This window comes from Aquarana catesbeiana, linkage group LG03 (assembly GCF_042186555.1).
Source record: "Aquarana catesbeiana isolate 2022-GZ linkage group LG03, ASM4218655v1, whole genome shotgun sequence".
NCBI classification, from domain to species: domain Eukaryota; kingdom Metazoa; phylum Chordata; class Amphibia; order Anura; family Ranidae; genus Aquarana; species Aquarana catesbeiana.
The window spans coordinates 144,524,592-144,546,591 of record NC_133326.1 but is presented as its reverse complement, the minus strand read 5'-3'; the positions used below and the strand labels follow the sequence as shown (position 1 = coordinate 144,546,591).

The 22,000-nt window shown below is 41.5% G+C and overlaps 1 protein-coding gene across 6 annotated transcripts in view; it reads left to right on the top strand.

The window, feature by feature from the left end:
- The window catches only part of TASOR2 (transcription activation suppressor family member 2), a 118,466-nt gene that overhangs the window by 37,581 nt on the left and 58,885 nt on the right, over positions 1–22,000 (top strand). For all 6 annotated transcript variants that reach the window (XM_073619399.1, XM_073619398.1, XM_073619396.1 and 3 more), the window contains 4 exons: positions 3,224–3,327; positions 15,871–15,943; positions 16,031–16,105; positions 21,099–21,836. In XM_073619399.1, coding sequence (XP_073475500.1) covers positions 3,224–3,327; positions 15,871–15,943; positions 16,031–16,105; positions 21,099–21,836 — 990 coding nt within the window. The remainder of the gene's footprint in view (positions 1–3,223; positions 3,328–15,870; positions 15,944–16,030; positions 16,106–21,098; positions 21,837–22,000) is intronic.

The window sequence follows — 22,000 nt, the reverse complement described above, 5'->3', positions numbered from 1 at the left end:
ATCGGTGCATATTTATAGCACTGATCACTTGTATAATTGTCAACGGTCCCAAAAATGTGTCAAAAAGTGTCCGATCTGTCCGTCGCAGTACAGCTAAAAATCACAGATCACCATTACTAGTAAAAAAAAAAAAGAAATAAATAAAAATGCCATAAATCTTTCCCATTGTTTTGGTTTGGGCAAAAGCTGTAGCGTCTACAATCAATATACGCTTATTGCAATTATTTTTTTTTTTTTTTTAACCAAATATATGTAGCAGAATATATATTGGCCTAAACTGATGAAGAAATGTCTTTTTTTTTTTTTTTTTTTTTAATTTTTGGGGATATTTATTATAGCAAAAAAGTAAAAAAAAAATATATATATATATATATATATATATATATATATATAATTTTTTTTTTTTTTTTTTCAAAATTGTCGCTTTTTTTTTTCCTTATAGTGCAAAAAATAAAAACTGCAGATGTGATCAAATACCACCAAAAGAAAGCTCATTTGTGGGGAAAAAAAAAGACACAAATGTCGTTTGGATACAGCACTGCTTGACCGTGCAATTGTCAGTTAAATCGACGCAGTGCCAAATTGTAAAAAGTGGTCTGGTCAGGAAGGGGGTAAAATCTTCTGGGGCTGAAGTGGTTAAGCTTTGACAAAAAAAACTGGAAGCTGATTGGTTTCCATGCACAGATGCACCAGATTTTGCAACAGTTTTAGTAATTCAAACCCATTGTCCTGGTCTTGCTACTCCTGCAGATCTTCCATGCCATAGTACTAAGAAATGGGTGTGCTTCACTGACCGTGAAACTTGTGCTGTACATAAGTTAGGAACTACTCACATGGAAAGACCACTTAAACTTCTGCAATCCCATATATTGTACCAATTTATTGGGTATGGTTTTAGTCAGTTGATTATCTGCTAATGACTAGTATATGCTTAAAATTAGGGATGCACAGATGCAACTTTTTTTAGCAACAAGTACCAATGCTATTTTTTTTTTCCCGTACTCGCCGATGCCAATTACCACTGCCTATTTTCGGCATTTGGCAAGATCAAGAGGAGGAGGAACAGGGAGAGGGGGGTCTCCATCTATCAGCGTGCTGTGTAATATTAATACCTGGATGAGACCAAGTGATGAAGAAACACTGTACTCCCAAGACTTAGCACTGTTGGCCCCACATCTAGGAGGTCCATTCTGTCATCCTACGTCCTCCTCTTCCTCCAGTCCCATCTCCTCCATCCCATTTCCCCCTCCTCCTGCAGTCCATACACTGGCCGCTGTTCACCAACTCCTGAGACCTATGAGAAGGGACTAAAACACAAAAAGGAGAGCTGTTCCAAAGTCATAGAAACAAGGATAAATCCATGAAATACAAAGCAGAAATACAATTTATTGTTAATATGCATGGCTGCATGGTCTCCAGCTTTCCAGTGCCCTCACTGTGTGTATCTTTTATGGAGCGCTTCTGCTGACATCCCCTCTGAGTCTGTGCGGGTCTCCTTTGGGTCTCCCTGGCTGTCACCCACTCCATCCCTTGTCAAGACCCCTCAGGATATCCAGGGGTTGAGCCATCCATCCACTTGACCTGGGGGTGAAGTGCACCTTACTATTTATGTGAGTTGTTGAACGCTCCTGTACCACTGATGGTTAGCGGCAGCTGGTTTTGTTTACATTCATCTATCAGCAGGGAACCCTGCTGACAGATGAATGAGTCATCAGTTGTTAGGGAGCGGGGCTGCCGCCTCCTTAACAACTGATAAATGCTGCATTATTTTGTGTATATTTCAGTTGTCATCGGGAGAATCCTGCTGACAGCTGAAAGAACTGAGCCTGCAGTTATTGGTTTTAAAGTGGGGTTCCACCCAAATTTTGAACAATATCTGTATGTATTCTCTTCCTTGCCTAGATGCTGACATGCCGTTTAAAAAAATTAAATCGCAGTAATTACCTTTTTATTTTTCTATTCTTTGCACGTCCTGGTTCTCCTCCCGTGGGAGTATGCGTGTTTCTAGCCTCTCCCAGACTTCGCACAGTCTCCTGGGAGCTAGTCTCAGGCTTCCCAGGATGCCACTGAGCATGTGCGGGAATGAGTGGTGAATGCTGGGAGCACAGCATTCACCGCATCCAGGAAATAAATGCTTGTGGGCTTCAAATGCCCACAATGAAGATGGAAACCGCCTGCAGTGAATAATATAAGTTATTCTTTCCGACGAAATCTGACACAGGTGGACATATTACACACAATATGTGAGTATGTAATGCTGAGAAGAAAAGTTTGTGAATGAACTCAAAAAAAAAAAAAAACGATAGGTGGACCCCCGCTTTAAGTATTGGTGCATTTGCACAAGTATCGATACTGGTGCAAATGCTTAGTATCGGCGCAACCCTACTTAAAACAAATCTATAACGTGAGGCAAGATTATCAGTTTGTAGTACAAAATGTATGTTGTCGTAATGAGTAATTTGCAGTAGAAGGTTGGCAGCTTTTTGTTACCTTCTTAAACGTATTACTTCAAAATATATACTTTTCATTTTAACAATGCTTTCATTATGACAAAGCTTCTGACAGGTATGATTTGTAGGTACATGGAGGTTCTGTTACCTGTAGTAGCCTTTAGTTTCCTCAGTTTCACCCAAAAGCTTGGTGTTCTTATAGGACAATGATTCAACACCTCTTCATAGTGATGAATTTTGTCTGCCTCTTCTGTTCCACATAGTAGGAAAGTAAGGCCAGAGCTTATCGGCAAGGTAACACAGTACCAAGAAATATCTGGTCAGAATGCCCAGAATTTGTGCAAAGCAGAGGATACTGAAAGTTACTGCAGGTCTGTGCAGACACTTCTGGGTTCCTCCTTTACTTCAGTTAAGCTGAGCCTTTTTGTATTCTTTCATGGCAGCAGAAACTAGGTTGATTCTGCCAAAAATCAAATACTGTATAGTACTTCTATAGGTCAGTAAATGAAGTAACATAGCTGAGAAGCTGAGCCTATTACAACTTTTGCCAGAGGTAGTAGGAAGCCTGCTCGACAGGACCTGGACAGAAGTGCTGGAGGGGGACTGAAACCTGCTTCCGTTCCACTTTCAAAAATTCTTAATACAATGTTTCTGTTAAACCCGAAATGACACATACCAAACCATGTCCTTCTTTTTTTTTTTTTTTTTTTCCTTTATCAGAGTTTTGTTACTTGTCTTTAGAATATTACTGATCTCATCGGCTTGCATTATAGGGTGTTTCGAAAGTATCTACTACACACTCTACGCAGTAAAATTATCAAGTATAACTGGATTTGACATTGACAAATTGCTGGAGTGGATGAAAGATCAGGAATTGGTAAGAATAACTGTGCCTAGATTTTAACAAAGAAGTAATGTTTGTAGAAATGTTTCCATTGTAGTAATGTTGTTTTTTACTCAGGTCCTATGTTGTTTCAACCATTAAGAAATGAACCTTAGAAAAATAAATAAAGCCAAGCCTCAATAGCAGGCCAATCAAACAAAAAAGGCTAGCGGACTGATAAGCCTTAACGTGTATGTAAAGCCTTAAGACTAGTACACACCACTATTTTTTTTTTTTTTTTTTTTTCATTCAACCCGGTGGGTTGACAGCTCTAGTCAGAGACACTGTACTAACAATCTGATGTTAGTACAGCAATCTCCCCTGCTGTGTTATTGCGTTCTGACAGGGGGGTGGCCGCCTTCGCCAGAACACTCTGGTCAGCACTCTCGGCCATTGGCGGAGAGCGCCGATTGAGTGTTTGGTCAGCTGCTAGTTTTTCAGCATGTACATCCGAGAGAAGCCAGCCGAATGGCCGGCTGCTGTTGGACTGGCTGTCATACACTCGGTCAAATGTCGGCCAGTTTTTATTGAACCAGGCGATGTCGCCCGACTTTCCACTGGGTGTACTAGGCTTTAGTTTGAAAACAAACTTTAAGGGCTTGTTTGCATTTGCAGCCATTATTGCTTCCCCTGCTGTAATGGATCGCTTTTCAGAGGCATTTGACAGGTGGCCCAAAGGCGACATGTCTTCTCCTTAGATGCCTCTTTTAACCATTGAAAGCTTTTGGCCCCAAGACTCAACTGTGTGCATTACACATTCTTGCAGGGTGGTTGCAGCACAACCCCGTTCAATTAAATGGGTAGTGTTTGGAGGCAGTACTGCCCGCTGAATGCAACCTTCTGTATAACTTTTGCCTCACAGCGCTTACGGCCGTGTGGCTGGAGGGCAGTAAACCATAGCTTATTTATAATCCCCCTAGGTAAAAAAGACCTTAAAGTGGTTGTAACCCTTGAAAACCAAATACAAACGTTAAATCTAGTAAAAAAATAAGAGCACAAATAATTTGTGCACAGCCTGTCATGTGTAATCCTCCCCACTCTACTGATTAAAAAACGGTGACACCAGGGAAAAAATGGTGGGGCCACGCCCCTTCTTGTATTGACAGCCTGTGTAATGAGACACTCCCATGAGCCTATGTGAAGGAGGCGTGTCTGCCATTGCTTTTCACCTCACTGAAGTGGGTGAAAATGTAGCGCTAATGAAAAAACAGTGCTAAGAAACTGTGTAAATACATACATAAACATATACCGTATTTATCGGCGTATAACACACATCGGCGTATAACACGCACCCCAATTTAGGAGGGAATTTTAAGGAAAAAAAAACTTTTAGGAGGGAAGTTGACGGAAAAAAAACCTACATTTAAATGCCCATCATTGCAGCCTTCTCAGTGCAGCCTTCTCAGTGCAGCCTTGCCCCAGTGCAGCCATGTCAGTGCAGCCTTCCCCAGTGCAGCCTTCCCCAGTGCAGCCTTCCCCAGTGCAGCCTTCCCCAGTGCAGCTTTCCCCAGTGCAGCCTCGCATCCTGTGATCCCGGACCCCTGCCATCCTGTCTTTCAAAATCGCCAACCGCGATTTTAAAATGGCGCCGACGGCGCCGAAATACACAAAGCCGGTCCTCGGCTCTTCTCGGCGGCTCTCGTTTACTTTCGGCTCCACTCGTAGTTCGAGCGGAGCTATCCGAACCTAGCCGAGTACACTCGGCTAAGTTCGGGCGGCGCTCGAGTGAAGACGAAAGTCGCCGACACTGTGTATTTCGGTGCCGGCGGCGCCATTTTCAAATCGCGGTCGGCGATTTTGAAAATCTGGCAGCTCCGGATCGCAGGGGATTGGCGTATAACACGCACCCGCGATTTTCCCCTGATTTTAAGGGGAAAAAAGTGCGTGTTATACGCCGATAAATACGGTAAATGAGTGATACAATCTGAGCGTGAATAAGTCCCAATTATAACATAATGGAAAACCAATAATAAATCCCATGTGGGTCAATCTCAAGTAATGGCGGGTGACACCAAGAGTGAAGGATTGCTCATAAGAGGAGCCAAGGGCGTCACAAACGGAGGTTATCTTCATGTAGGGAACCAGGAACACCAGGTTGAATATCGATAACAGATAACACAGAAGAAAATGAGAATGGGTACTCTTACCGGAATCAATTGACCTAAATGTCAGCGACACCAGGTCAGACAGGCATAGGTAACCGACAGCTCGATATGGCAGGAACGGTTCGGAAGATCTTAAAAATGCTTAGAAACATAGGGAACCAATCAGGGACTCACTCACCAATTGGTAACAACAAGTACACATACACAGATAGGGAGAGAGATGATCACATGGTAAGCCATATTGTAACCCCTAGTGTGGACCTATCACATATCGCAATGAGGAAACCAGGAAGTCAATGAAAAGACACCTAGGAGTGAACACTATGTGCAAAAAGCCCACGAAAACCGGCTTAAAATCACATGGTCAGCATCCATGAGTCACGGTCGGTGTTGTCAGCAAGATAAACCACATGGTGCGCAACTACCAATCAGGAAACGGATGTCCCCTAGTTTTTGAGCATTTATTTATATTTGAGCAATGTGGGGGAGCTGTTAGAAGCCCCAGTAGAAGTCCCAGTAGGACGAAATGCGTAGGGCTTGGCTTTGCCGCTCTCCACATTACTTTTTTTTTTATCTGTGATCACATTTTAACTGTATGCTGGTTTTTATGAAAATAAACACCCGATTTTTTTTTTTTTTTTTTTTTTGATCTGCGCCATTGGAGGCCTTTTTCTTTTTTGCATATCTTTTGCATTATGAGCCTGCCTGATCCATCCATCCGGTCATCCATGGCCCAATGGCTGGCCCCATCTTTGTGATTCTATTGGGAAAACACTGGACCGTTGAGGACACCGCTGACTGCTCCTGTCCCTCAGTCGAATACTTCAGGATCTTCCGAACCATTCCTGCCATATCAAGCTGTCGGTTACCTATGCCTGTCTGACCTGGTGTTGCTGACATCCAGGTCCATTGGTTCCTGTAAGAGTACCCATTCTCATTTTCTTCTGTGTTATCTGTCATTGATATCAAACCTGATGTTCCTGGTTTCCTATATGAAGATAACCTCCGTTTGTGACGCCCTTGGCTCCTCTTATGAACAATCTTCACTCTTGGTGTCACCTGCCATTACTTGGGATTTATTATTGGTTTTCCATTATGTTATAATTCTGACTTTTTCACGCTCAGATTGTATCACTCATTTATGTTTATTTATGTATTTACACAGTTTCTTAGCACTGTTTTTTCATTAGCGCTACATTTTCACCCACTTCCATTTATGAATTTTGTCACATTCATATGTAGCTGCTTTCTCTACAGGATAGAGCAATAATTTTTTGCACCGCACATTTCACCTCACTGAGACTGAGATGAGCTGGCTGTTTACTTTCACTTTCCCCCTTGGGAGATCCAGGTACAAAGCTGACTGAAATTCTAACATGGCAGATTTGCAGCAGAGAGAGGGAGAGCGCGCGCGAGTGTGAGAGAGGGAGAGCGCGCGCGAGTGTGAGAGAGGGAGAGCGCGCGCGAGTGTGAGAGAGGGAGAGCGCGCGCGAGTGTGAGAGAGGGAGAGCGCGCGCGAGTGTGAGAGAGGGAGAGCGCGCGCGAGTGTGAGAGAGGGAGCGCGCGCGAGTGTGAGAGAGGGAGAGCGCGCGAGTGTGAGAGAGGGAGAGCGCGCGAGTGTGAGAGAGGGAGAGCGCGCGTGAGGGAAACTAACACACGAGTGAGAGAGAGACACTGTATAGGTGGGAGGGCAAGAGTGTGAGTGTTATGTCTCTGCCCCCTCCTAAGCTTCGGTGATCTGCCACGCTGACAGATCAGCAGATTTCTGAGGGCTATAACCTGAAAGAGGATGCATTTTTGAGAGGTACACACAATGTGATTTAGGCTATAACAACATTTTATACTAAACTATGCAAAAAAAAATGGTGTTTCAGGAATTTGGGTTTACAACCACTTTAACCCTTCAAATTGCTATTATTAGACACACCATAGTAATAAAAATGGTGGGGGAAAAATTGTAAATGCCTCCATCTGACAGCTTCTGCTGATGCTGCATAGCCAAGCTGCTATGAGGGGCTGGAGGGGGGCATGCCAGCAGTAGAATTACTATAGGGCTACAGACCCACACTGCATTGGCACAGCATCCTGCAGCTCCCAGGTCAGAAGGGAGTGGTGCAAATTGACCATGCTAAGATTGGCCTGCTTCCATGTAGTCAGAAAATAAAAGGAAGAGGGGTCTGGCAGGGTCGCCAGGTATGTACTCTTTTGTATGCACTGTACTGTTTATACTGTACTGCATTTATGTAACTGAGCCCAGGTTCACACTGAGCTGCGGGAATGAAGCCGTGCGAGTTCACTCCCGCATGTCAGTCCCGATTTCGGCAGAAATTTCAGACATCATGTCAATGGAAATCGCACCCTGAAATCGTAAAAAGTAGTACAGAAACTACTTTTTGAAATCAGTGCGGCGCCGCAATTGCAGCATTGAACCGATTTTAGGACGTTGCCAAATCGCACCAATGTGAACAAGGGACTTCCTATGTGCATTTTGAGAATTAAAGGAAAGGAGTCCCCAAATGTCTAAATTAAGTTTTACATAAAGTTTAACCACTTGACCTCCAGAGCACTTTTTGCTATTAGGCACTAAGCTGTATTAACTGCCAATTGAGTAGCCGTGCAAAACTGCACACAAATGAAATGTATATAATTTTGATTACACAAATCGAGATTTCTTTTGGTGGTAGTTGATCACCACTGTTTTTTTTTTTTTTTTTTTTTTTTTATGTTATATAAACTAAAAAAGACAAAGTTGCTGACACGTTTCTAGTGACACTAATACAGTGATCAGGGACGATGCTGTGCACTGGCGCACTGTCAGGGGCAATCAAGAGGTTAACTGTGTGCCTAACACGTATAATTTATGCTTCTTTTATGTACTAATCTGGTTGTTTTTCTCCTTGCTTTTCAGGGAAAAGAAATAGCCAGATCACTGTTCACTGTACAGTGTTCTGCGTGTTTGTAAACATAGAACTCTGTGTGATTGGACACAGCCGATCATTAGGTTTCAGTCAAAATCATTGGCTGAAATTAGCTCCCAAAGTCGTGCTGTGTCCAATCACGTGTACGCATGCGAGGCCCAAACCAGGAACATACATGTACATTGCCGAGCCTGCACCTGCTGCCCGCTGATCGAACTGTATTTATCTGACAGGCTGGTTTTACAGAAGTCTATCGGTAGATCAACTTCTGTACAGCCACTGCCCCATACATGTGTAGCGGTACCCTCTTGATGGCTGCTGAGTATTGTAGTCCTTCTGTCACCCTGCCCAGTCAGGCACACAATTTCAGTCACTCTCAGACAGCAAACAGTCCAGGCACTTTGTTTTGTATTTTTATTGAGGGGGGTTAAACTTGGATGGGGATAGGGTAGTTATGAGATGCCCAGTTGATTGCAGAAATTGTTAGGGACTCTGAAAACTATATACACCTCCGGTATATTCAACTCCTCTCCAGAACAACACTTGCTTGCAAACTATCTCTCCTTAACACCTTCAGCACATCACTTGCTTGCTCTTCCAGGATCAGCTAGCACTGATTCGCAGACCTGACACTGGCTCAGCCAGGCCTAAAGTGAATGCCTTTTGCAGGCAGGGACCGCAGGCCCCTATGGTGTAGCAAAAATATAGTAGTCTTTGATAGCTGTCCTACATGTTGCTACTGCTCCCAGTACAACCTCTTCAGGCACTGCTAGCCCTCCTGGCTGCATTTGCCTCTCTCCACTGCTCATGCCACCTCAGTCCACTCCACTGGCTCTGCACCCATCCCTGACTGCAATCTCCCAGTCCTCACAGGTGTGCCTCCCAGACCTCCCGACTGTGTGACTCTCACCAGCCCTCTTGGCTGTGATTTGTAGTTCCTCCTGGAGACTTTGCCTGGCAGTGCTCTCCTGCTGTCCTCTCCTTGCTCCTGTGCCACCTGTCCAGGACACAGAGGGTCCTGTCCACACTCAAGCCCAGGCCCAAGGTCCCCCAGACCCCCCCTCCCCGAATGGGGAGCTCCCTCAAAGGCCACGACAGCCTAGCACTCCATCTCCAGCTTCCACCCGAACAACTTCTCCCCAGCTGGGCTGCTCCGAGTATTTATGGGAGAATGCCCCCTGCCAATCCAAGTTGGGGATTGGTCAGGGCTCCTCGGAATACCCCAGGCAGCTCCACCTTTCCTCTCCTCCTTCCTTTCCCGAAAACACCAGAGCATTCAGGAAAGAAGTGGGAGGTGTTGGTGATGCTGCCTGTGAGCCATTCAGCCCTGACGAGAAGAAATACACAGAGGCTTGGCTGCCAGCCAATCCTGACAATTTACCTACACTAGCAAAAAATGCTAACTCTCTCTAGCACACTAACTAGAGGGTGCTACACATAGATTGAAATTCTGCCGGTACTTGCTTAACCAGCCAAATTTTCATCTATGCAAATGCAGTTTTAGACTGCTGCAGAGAGACTTCTCCCTGTTTATCATTATCTACTCCCCCCCCCCCCCCCCAACTACCCCTCTTGCTTCCTTTCTTACTCCACTTTTCTAATTTTTGTCACCCCCCCTCCTTTCCTTTCTACTTTACAGAAACAGGAAGCACAGTTTTGCAATCTAACATCTAACATTTCCTACATTTTTTTTGTTCCTCTCAATTGAAACATGATGGCTTTCTTCTTTTGTCTGAAATACCATATATGTCATGCACACGTGCTTCCTAAATAAGCAAGTTTGAAAGATGTTGCAAAATGCCATATACTACATTATATTGTGTCAAACAAATATAATTTTTCATTTACAGATCTTATTTTAATGTCTTTTCTCTGCCAGCCAGGGAGCTTTCATTTTCTTAGGAGATTCAGAGTAGAAACTGAAAGTGTGGTTACAAAACTGAAAGTGACTACTAAGGTTGTTAATGTGAAACTAGAAAGTGTGAGCTTATTGTTCAGTCTGACTGGCAAACCACAACAGAAAATATATCTATAAATGTTTACCTTTCAAAATATTTGTAATCCTGTTTAGACCTCTGATGTGTTCACATACCCTTGCCATACTATATAGCCAAAAAGTGTCAACGATATTACAGCATTCTGTGAGTCAGGAGGCTATTGGACTATATATGACCATTATTCAACAGATTCCCCTGCTGTCAGAATAAAATGATCAGTGGTGCCAGCTAAAACCTTCTGCATTTACAAACACTTAAAGCGTAACACCACTTTTGTTGAGGAAAAAAAACATTCCCCTCTGAGTGATCTATGTACATTGCAAGGATCGTTTGCAGATTCCTACCTTTTTGTTATTCTTAAGAAATCACTGTTTGTTCCTCTGTGCCCCTGTGCACAGTGGGTCTAATGGGAGTGGTTTCATAATTATCAATCAGCTGTGCACCTGCAGAGCACTAATGAGGAAATAAGCTGGGCCTGCATCCCTTTAGACATGTTCCTATTGGGAGTATCTCCCAAAAATGAAATTTTTGTTCCAGGGGATGCCTGAAATCTGACTTGTATCTTAGGCAGACTTTTGGGAAAATCAGTGAGTCAATCACACAAGCAAGAAATGACATGTCTGGGGGGTGTTCAGCACACATTCTGCATACAGAACAACGTCACATAGCCATATTGCATTGCATGTTCAGAAAATTACAGCGGCTGCAGGTTGAAAAGGAAAGGTAATTTTTATTAACTTTCAATTACAATATGACTTGTGTCATTGTATACGCTATATTATTTCTTCTTTCTTTGCTATTTTTTTCCCCCCGTGGAAGTGGAGTTACCCTTTTAAAAGTGATTGTAACCCTAAATTAAGAAAAAAAAAAAAAAAAACTCCTGTCCCTTTAAGGCATTATATATAGCATAGTGTTAATGTAGTGTCATTTGTCCCTTTCCATGTTGTACAATACCCGGTTGATTCTGCCTGTTCCTGTCTACCCTTGTTTTAACTGACCACGTTTATCATGGCTGCTGATAGCGTGGTCAGTTTATGCCTCCGTCATCCAGCTCTCTGCTCAGTGTATCTGCCTCTCCCCCTCCCTCTCTCCCTGTCAGTTTAATCTGTCCGTGAGCCGATCTTCTCCCCGCCCTTATCCTCTCATGCCTGTGTAATTCTATTCTCTGCAGCAGAAGTTGAAGCTGATTGGCTATCATGCACAACTGAACCAAATTTTGCATTCTCCAGTTTTAGTAAATCAACCCCAGAGAAACTGGTTATTTAATTTTGTAAACCCAATAACGCTCTTTGTGGCCAGTTTGAAGCCAAAACTGGCCACAATGAGACTGACTCTCTGTCCAACAACCACCCCCACCAATGTGGTCTACTCCAAAACCAAAAATATAGGTATAGGCTCAATAACTTAAGCTTATGTATCTCCCAATTACAACAATACTGTCATTAAATACACAGTCTGAGCTGATCCATGTAAAAAGGGGGTATTGAGGAATGTTGGGGAATAATGTCCAAGGGCTCTTACGGCTGCCGTCATAGGAGAATAGAGATCGGGTTCCAAAACTGCAGAAAAAGACAAGGAGAGAGGTGCTTCTAAAAGTAGACATTTGTAAACACTTCAATTAGCATATAGTTTATGCACTCAGATTTGGAAGAAGAATCATGAGCATATCAGTCCCAGTAAGTCTAGGTGCCGCTCCTGCTAACTGCTCCCTCCATCCGTGTTGCTCCAGCGCTGTCTGGGAGAGTGTGAACCTCTACAGCAGCTGGCATCCATCTGCAATGGAGTGACTCTCTTCCAGACAGCACCGGAGCAACCTCCACAGCAGCCGGCATCCATCCGCAACAGAGTGACACTCTCCCAGACAGCAACAGAGTGACACTCTCCCAGACAGCACCAGAGCAACACGGACGGAGGGAGCAGTTAGCAGGAGCGGCACCTAGACTTACTGGGACTGATATGCTCATGATACTTCTTCCAAATGTGAGTGCATAAACTATATGCTAATTTAAGTGTTTACAAACGTCTACTCTTAGAGGCGCCTCTCTCCTTGTCTTGTCTTTTTACTCCAAAACCAAGACTGTAAATTGACAAAAATATGATCATTCCCTTTAACAGCAGGCGTATGCAACATCCAGCCCACTGTGTACTTCATAGTCACCTCACTGCCTCCTGTGCTCACTGTTTTCAAAAGGTAGTCTGTATCACATCAAATGTACTTGTAAATACAGTATCTCACAAGTGAGTACACCCCTCACATTTTTGTAAATATTTCATTATAACTTTTCATGTGACAACACTGAAGAAATGACACTTTGCTAAAATGTAAAGTAGTAAGTGTACAGCTTGTATGACAGTGTAAATTTGCTGTCCCCTCAAAATAACTCAACACACAGCCATTAATGTCTAAACCGCTGGCAACAAAAGTGAGTACACCCCTAAGGGAAAATGTCCAAATTGGGCCCAAGTAGCCATTTTCCCTCCCTGGTGTCATGTGACTCTTTAGTGTTACAAGGTCTCAGGTGTGAATGGAGAGCTTGTCACTGGAAGTTCAACACCTCATGGCAAAGAACTCTCCTAAGGATCTGAAAAAAAGAATTGTTGCTCTACATAAAGATGGCCTAGGCTATAAGAAGATTACTAAGACCATGAAACTGAGCTGCAGCACGGTGGCCAAGACCATACAGTGGTTTAACAGGACAGGTTCTACTCGGAACAGGCCTCGCCATTGGGAAATGGACGTATGAGTGCTGCCAGCGCTGCAGCGTTGGAAGGGGTGGGGGGTCAGCCTGTCAGTGCTCAGACCATACGCCGCACTCTGCATCAAATTGGTCTGCATGGCTGTCGTCCTAGAAAGAAGCCACTTCTTAAAATGATGCACAAGAAAGCCCGCAGTTTGCTGAAGACAAGCAGACTAAGGACATGGATTTCTGGAACCATGTCCTGTGGTATGATGAGACCAAGATAAACTTATTTGGTTTCAGATGGTGTCAGGCGTGTGTGGCGTCAACCAGGTGAGGAGTACAAAGACAAGTGGAGGAGTGGAGGTGGCAACCTGTGAAGCTCTGGTGAACTCCATGCCCAAGAGGGTTAAGGCAGTGCTGGAAAATAATGGCGACCACACAAAATATTGACACTTTGGGCCTAATTTGGACATTTTCATTTAGGGTTGTACTCTTTTGTTGCCAGTGGTTTAGACATTAATGGATGTGTGGTGAGCTTTTTTGAGGTGACAGCAAATGTACACTGTTATACAAGCTGTACACTCACTACTTTACATTGTAGCAAAGTGTCATTTCTTTAGCGTTGTCACATGAAAAGCTATAATATTTACAAAAATTTGAGGCGTGTACTCACTTTTTTGAGAAACTGTACGTCCGCTGCTGCATGAAAGCTATAATGTAATCCACATCTTTTTGTGATGGGTGCAGTGACCTTGCTACCAAAGACATTTTTGAACCAGAGGGTAACAGAGCCCAACAGCAACTATCATGAAATATCTCTGACCATTCAAAAACTGCATCCAAAATACCAATAGACACAACACAAAACTTACCTGTAGCTGTTCATTCTTTAGCAGTTTTTTATGTAATGCGAAGATCATATTGGTATTCAAAGTCCATTTATTTGAGCTTGAATATTTATAGATGTGTTGTATGCCTGCTGCTGTTTCTCAAATGGCTTTTTTGCTTCCCCTTTCGAGAAAGTGGAAGTAAATTGTATTTTCGTTGTGGACACAGGCAGCATTCTTTTATGCTCTGCAGCATGTCTGATTTCCACAAATATGCACACCGGTAGAATTCTTTGTATGAATATGCTTGTGCATGCCCTTTTCTGCTTTCTGTTTACTGAGAAACTGAAAGTGACTGTAAGGTTGTACAAACTGCATGTAGAACTTATTTTAAAATCTAGCTGCTTTTAAGGCAGCTGGAGGAGTGGTTTGCGTTCAGTTTTGTTTGCAGGTAAAATGTTTGTTTAGATTTTAGTTGCAAATTTTTATTTTTATTTTTTTAAACCTTATACTGTACTAAAGTTTTTATACATGTTTTGTCTTGGATAAATATCTATATTCATCTAATTTTTGTAAATATTATAGCTTTTCATGTGACAACGCTAAAGAATGACTTTGTTTCCTCAGCTACTGAAATAAATGAGAATATTACCTTGAAAAATCTTGCAATGTGACCTTGAAAAATGAATAGAAGTGTAAAGAGGGCAAGTTCAACTAGTAGTGGGTAGCTTTAACCATACACAAGACAGGGACACCCAGGAAGAGTCCAAGCAGGTTTGTCCTGCATTTTTATTTAGCAAGGCAGCAAAGATAGTTTCAACGCAGGAGTGCTTTGTACAGCAAGTCCATAGCATAAAACAAAGAAAACATCTGCTTGTCCGAGCCCCTTACTTAAACTCGGATTGGTTTCTGACTAAAAGGGCTCTAATTTGTTCAGCAGAACAAACAGGTCACACAAGTCAGCCTTTTCACGCAGCATTGGTCTTCCACAACAGATGAGAGAGAACCCGGAGCATCAGTAATCACATAATAGGACTTCTGGACAGCTGACGCTAATAACAAGGTCTGGTTTCCAGATGAGATGTGAAAGTAGGAATACTTTTAGAGAGAGCTTTTGTCTTTATCCCAGCCAAAGCTTTACAAAGCCTCCAGGACCCAGAACAGAACTTCAGCCATAAACCCTGCCCAGTTATTCAACCTTTCTAGACGTGGCTCTACTCCTTCGTCCAAAAATTTGCCAACTGTCATCACCTATAGTCCCAGTGTGGGGCCCTGCTGTATAGTCCTCAGTCTGGAACACCCAGCATGTGAAAAGTTTGTTTTGACCGGGAGGGCTGTAAACACTGAAGCCCCTTGCTATATGTATGCGAGACACCCCAAGGTGACACAAACGCTGTCCACAATCCTGCAAGCTATAGTAAAGCAGGTGTCTATCCTAGAATTAAGTGTTTAGACATCTGCCCTCCCTTTTGATTGCATATAGCTAAAGTGGTATATCAGATACTGTCTGCAAAGTGATTGCTAGTAAAGATTTTTACTTATGTATTGGTGAGAATTTGTACCCCTGCCAAGCGTGTGTCTATAGAGATTTATTTATTTAGATATAGATATATAGATATAGATCTCATATAGATAGAAAATAAATATATATATATATATATATATATATATATATATATATATATATATATATATATATATATATATATATATATATATTCTCTATCTATATGAGATATAGATATACACACATCTCTCATGTTGATCCAGTGCTACTCCCACAGTTGAATGGGTGCTTCAAAAGTCATAATGTGCATATTTCACCAGTATCTATTTATCACGGTAAACCACAGCACTCTCATGATACGTCATATTTTTTATTTTTATATACTTTGTTTAGCGCTTTTATCTAGCTGTGGTTTGTGAAAACTGAATACATCTATGCTAGTATTGATTTGTATTGTCTTTTTAGTAATTCTGGTATAACTCCATGTACTCCAATTTTATAGGCATTAATTAAAGTATTACATGACCAGGGATTCCTGATTTTGTTGACTTCTTCAGCACTTCAGTGCAGTGAAGGTAAATGCTTGTAGCTGTGGACTTTGTTATTAATTTTTTTCGTTTAGATACTTTCGATTGAAGGTAATCCATGCTTTCTCTTTTCAGGTCTCAGTGTGAAAGATTCTTTCCAGCTTTTTGCCTTGTTTTTATTCCCCAACTCACAATTGTTGGATAATACAGGTAAGTAGGTTATCTTAACTACATGTATTCAATTTTTAGGTACCTATTTTATATTTCTTACTCATATACATAAGTTGTTTTATAGCAGATGTTAGACAACAACAGACCAAATTTTTATTTTTTTACTTCTTGTATTTTGTTCGTCAAGGGTGTAGACACAACGTTTTTGCCTTTCACCAAGAACAAAAACAAAATTGGTGCAATTTGTTGTATAACTGAGTGAAAATGATCGTTAAGCTGCTGTACCCAGTCCATTGTGTAAAACCTTAAAACATATAATTGACATATAATTGTTTTAAATGTGTAAAAATCAATCAGCAACCACTCCTACATTCCTATATACAAAGGGTCTATGCATCAGTCTTTTTTTTTTTTTTTTTTTTACCAAAGATTCATCTTTTGTCACCCAAGATTCACACATTTCTAACTGAATCTTTTGTTATAAATGTGTAAATCTTGGATAAAAAATGGTGAGTCTTGGCTGAAAAGACTGATAAATAGACCCCAAAGTACTACAGGCGGTCCCCGGGTTACAAACAAGATAGGGACTGTAGGTTTGTTCTTAAGTTGAATCTGTAAGTCGGAACAGGTCCATTTTTTAGGTGTAGCTCCAGCCAAAAAATCTATTTTTAAGCTTTTTGGATAGCATAGGGAAGGGTTATCACTCCTGTAACATTTGTTTTGCTGTCTGTGCCCCTGTTCAGAAGATTTCACCTCACTTTCTGTCCCAATGACAATTGGATTTTGCAAATTTTTAGGCTGTTAGGGAAACGTGGACTGGTGATAAAGCATCAGTGGAGACACATTTTTCAAATATTAACTCTTACAGGAGTGAATTTTCCTTTGGAGGGGTAGATTTTCTCGCACCTCCTGTTGTCTCCCTCCGTTTGTAAGTCGGATGTTTGTAAGTAGGGGACTGCCTGTATTAGTATTCACAAAATAAAAGCATAAATTTCTACAAGATGACAGACTTTCCTTCTTCAACATAAAAAAAGGAATATTTTTTGTAGTGGTGCATGACCTTTCCATGATCCTTGGGGAATATACACCTATGGGACCAATTTTAGCTTTTCTCTATTTGGGTGTGGGTCAACATTTGTCCTTGAGTACTATCAAGGGTCAGATCTCAGCCTTGGCAGTTCTCTTTGAGACCGCGTGCTTCTCACGCCTTAGTGAAAGCCATTCATACAGGATGTTGCTCACATTGTTCCCCTGTGACCTTGTGGGATGTCAGCCCAATTCTGTTGACTCTCCAGCCTTTTGGGTCTATCAGGGATATTACCTGGTCTACTTTCAATCACAATGTTACCTTTATTGTTGCCATCATCTTGGCACAACAGGTTTCGGAGTTAGAGGCTGTAATCTGTAAAAAAAACAAACAAAAAAAAAAACCCTTGTTTTTACTGCATAGAGAAGGTAGTTTTAAACCTAAAACCTTTTTTTCCCTCCCCAAGGTGGTTTCTCCCTTCCACATTGTGCTGCCTTCTCTATGTCCTGCTCCTTGCTATCCCACTCCACTGTCTGAGTCTACCTCTTAGCTACAGATTCTTTCAAACTGACTTTCTTTGTCAATCCTAAGGGTCCTCACAGGGGGGGACCTGTGTCTCACTCCACAATACTTTAAGTGGATTTGGCAGCTTATCATTTTAAGCCTATGGGCTTAAGGGCAAGGTGCCACCTTTTTCTGTCTAAGCACACTCTACAAAATCTTCCTGGGCTTCTCAGCATCATACATCTGTTTTTCAGATATGCAGGACTGCTACTTGGTCTTCTGTCCATGCATCAGGTTTTACCAGGTAGATGTTGTTCAGGCCTCAGCTTATACCAGGTTTGGTTGTAAGGTTCTTCAGGCTGCAGTATGAGCTCTCTGTTAACTGGTTGTTACTTGGACCTTTTGAGGTTTGGTCCTGCCCCTCTGTGTTGCTTATGTCCACTCTTACTGTTGATTGCTAACAAAGCCGAGACAAGCTGTGAATGGAAGGGTTTATACTGGGCCATCTTACAGCTTTGTTTGCCAGTGTCCAAATCTCCCGGAGGTGGCAGTATAATTCTATAGTTTTGAATACCATCCTGTGTCATGTAGCGTTGTTACAGGTAAGGCCAAAATCCTATTTTTTTTTTGTCTTATATTCTTCCTTGAAAATAGCAGTCTATTTCCTGGTCTTGAGCGTGCCTATAGCTTTAAATTTGCAGTGTGAAATCATCTAGGTACTGCTTACTGTGAATCTGCACTGCTTTTAATTAGTTCTGTGGATGAGTAGTTTGTGAATCTCTCCTGGTGCTTCTGGATGGTTCCCCCCCCACCAATCATCAGATCAGCAGTCATGAGAGAGGTAGGATTGACATGAGGAAGCAAAGCGCTTGCTTCTTTACCAAGGTGGCCGCCACCCCCACACAGATGCAGAATAAAGCATGGTAAGTTGGTAATGGAGAAAAAAGATCAGTTGCAGGGAGCCCACAGGCAACATTAGTGACTAGTTCTTTGCTTGTCTGTTTTGTGCACAGCTTTTAGAGTATAGGTCATCCTTAAAATCTGCAACTTAAAATAATTTTTATTTTAAGGAAATTTCATAGCTTCAGTTTTAGCAAATAATGCCTGCTTTTGAAGTGCGGTGGGTATAAAATCAGGAAGATACCCCTGTAAAAATGCCAGGTTTTGAGATGTAAAAAAAATCAGACCTAGATTACATTTGAATTTTTTCCACCTTTTTAATGTGACCTATAATTTGTGTAATTAAATTTAATCTGAAATCTTTAAAAAAGGTGGGGGGAGGGGGGTGACCAATAACACGGTTACATAAATATACACACCCTTAAACTAGTACTTTGTCAAAGCAACTTGATTTTTTAACAGCATTCAGTCTTTTAGGGTAGGAGTCTTATCAGGATTGGACATTTACCTTCGGAATCTTTCCCAACTGTTCTTGGAAAAGAGCTCCATATCTCTCAGATTGTGAGGAAATCTGCTCTGCACAACCCTCTTCAGCTCACCCCCACGTCTGTTCTCTGGCTGGTCCAAAACATTTATCTTCTTCTGGTGAAGCCATTCTTATGTTGATTTGGAGATATGCTTAGGGTCATTGTCATACTAAAAGAGTGAAATTCCTCCTCGTCTTCAACTTTTTAGCAGAGGCCTGGTGCTTTTGTGCCAAAACTGACCGATATTTGGAACTGTTCATAAGTCCCTCCACCTTGTACTATATGTACTATGACTATTAATAAAAAAAATAAAAGAAATTGGTTGATTTGTACTCCGAATTGGAACATATTTGTACATGATTATATGTCACTTCCCCTTCATGCTAAAAGTAACATGTGACCATAAATGTCCGCTTGCCGACTGCAATAGGTATATATACGTTGCGGTTTGCAAGTGGTTTACTGGGGGGTTAAAGCTGAAGCCATCAGCCACAATCCCAGTGTTTATTTTATTTTATTTTTTTTCAGTCGGCGGCTGGCTTTCTCATGAAAGCGGCTTGAGCAGCTCATTAGCCATTGTTACTCCCCTCCTGCCGCTCACCGGTGTTTCTCGGGCTTACTGTTTTTACCAGCGTGTTCGAAAATCGATCCAACGGTGCTGCCAGCTGGTCACAGAGACCAGATCCCTCTCTGATCGCCTCTTTGTCTTTGGAGGACCAGAGCAACGTCATGATTTCCATTTCAGTTTATGATGGAAGTAAACCATTTTAGTTATTTAAAAAAATGTTTTTGCTTTTAAAGGTAAAGAAGAGATTTTGGGTCTCTTCAGCCCCCAGATCTCTCCATAAAGAGGATCTGTCATCCTTATTTCTATTGCAAGGGATGTTTACATTCCTTATAATAGGAATAAAAGTGAGCAAAAAAATAAAAGGATAGTGTAAAATTAAAGAATAAAATTAGAGAAAAAAAAATGAACGCATCCCCATCCTTCCGTGCTTGTACGCAGAAGTGAACACATACGTATGTCACGCACGCATATGTAAATGGTGTTTGCACCACACATGTGAGGTATTGCCACAAATGTTGGCGCGAGAGCAATAAATCCAGCACTAGACCTCCAGTAACCTGTAAACATTTTTAAAGCGTCGTCTATGGAGATTTTTAAGTACCGTAGTTTGTCGCTATTCCACGAGCGTGCGCAGTTTTAAAGTGTGACATGTTGGGTATCTATTTACTCAGTGTAACATCATCTTTCCTATTTTACAAAACAATTGAGGTATATATTGTGTGTTTGTTTTTTTTGTTTATTCTTTAAAGTGCATTTAAATTAAAAAAAAAAGTGTTTGAAAAACCGCTGCGCAAATACCGTGTGACCTAAAACACTGCAACGATCGCAATTTTATTATATATATATATATATATATATATATATATATATATATATATATATATATATATATATATATATATATATATATATATATATATAGTGGATAGACAAATTATATACCCAGCTGCTGTAATAAACTGCTTCTAAAGTATTAGTCCCTAAAGAGGAAATGCAGTCTGCTCACATAATTTGTAATAAAAACATATTTACCATTCCGAAAGCTTCCCTCCAACCACTTTGCTTATTATTTTATATATACTGTGATTCTGTACTTGCCAAATATGCTGCAGAAATCTCCCTCCACAGAGTCTGGTTGCAGCCATTTTAACTGTGGGCAGCTGAAGCTGCCTGTTCGCTTCCTGGATTTACACAGACACACAGGCACACCTCCAGGTCTGCAGCTCTCATTGGCCCTCTTATGAATCATCCCCCCACCCTTCCTGGCAAACGCTCACGAGAGTGAGAGAGAAAGCTGTGCATGATGTCGTAAGCCTAGGCTAATGACTAGACAAGAAAGAGGAAGTGGTCTGTATAAGTTAGTTATTTACTGGCAGAAAAAAAGTGTTTAACTATCCCAAGTTAAAACAACAAGGGCACAAGATTTTATAGATGGAAAGCTGAAAAAATGACTGAAGGTCCGCTTTAATTTTTGCAATGTTTAATCCGATTTGTTTTTTTCTATAGGAAGAGAAGATTTGGGTTACAAGCTTGTAAAGGAAGATATCTCTCTTAAAATAACTGAATTGCTGCCTGGCCTTCAGTATGCAATTCTAGAAACAAGACAGATGCAAAAAGGCAAAGACCTTTATCCTGATACTTTGGTGGAACAGCATTTCAAACAGTTTGCCAGTCTTCAAGGGAAAAATGTCAGCGTCGGGGAGTTAAAAGCAGGAACAAGTAACACTTTAAGCCTTTTTTCTGGTCATGGAAAAGACATTGCTGATAAAACTGACCAGTTGTTTTTTTCTCGCCTGCAATCTTATATTTCATCACCAGTAAATTTCAGTGTTCCTCTGGTAAAAATGTCCAGTCTCTTGAAGGAAGAGATCCCATTGTCTAGTGACTCTGAAAAATGTGACAAAAACATAATAGGAAAGGACTCTGTTGCCTTAGAAGCTAAAATACCTTTGTTAGCCGCAAATAACATTAAAAGCGATGGTTCAAGTGGAAACCATGTATTGAATGAAAACAAAAAGCAACCTGCCAAGAAGAGAACCTTCAAGAAAGGTGGAAGACGAGGAGCCAGGAAAGGCAAAAGGAAGCTTAAACACCAAACTACTTCCCCTTCTAGTGCTACGAGTGAGAACCAGGTTGCAAGCAAAAAGAGAAAGCTAATTGGTGGAGACCAGGAACAAGCAGTCTCTTCAAACAGAACCACAGTAAAACTTGCCAGTGCTCCTCTTGCACACAAGAGAAAAAGAGGTTTGTAAATTTGACAGCTTTACTCTTTGTAGCTAGACCTATGGCTACTGACATTTAAAATTTTTTTTTTAACTTTTTTAAAGTGGTTGTTACCCTAAAAAAAAATGTATCATGTCGCTTTAAAGCATGAATAACAGCACAGTGCTTGTGCTGTATTAATTTGG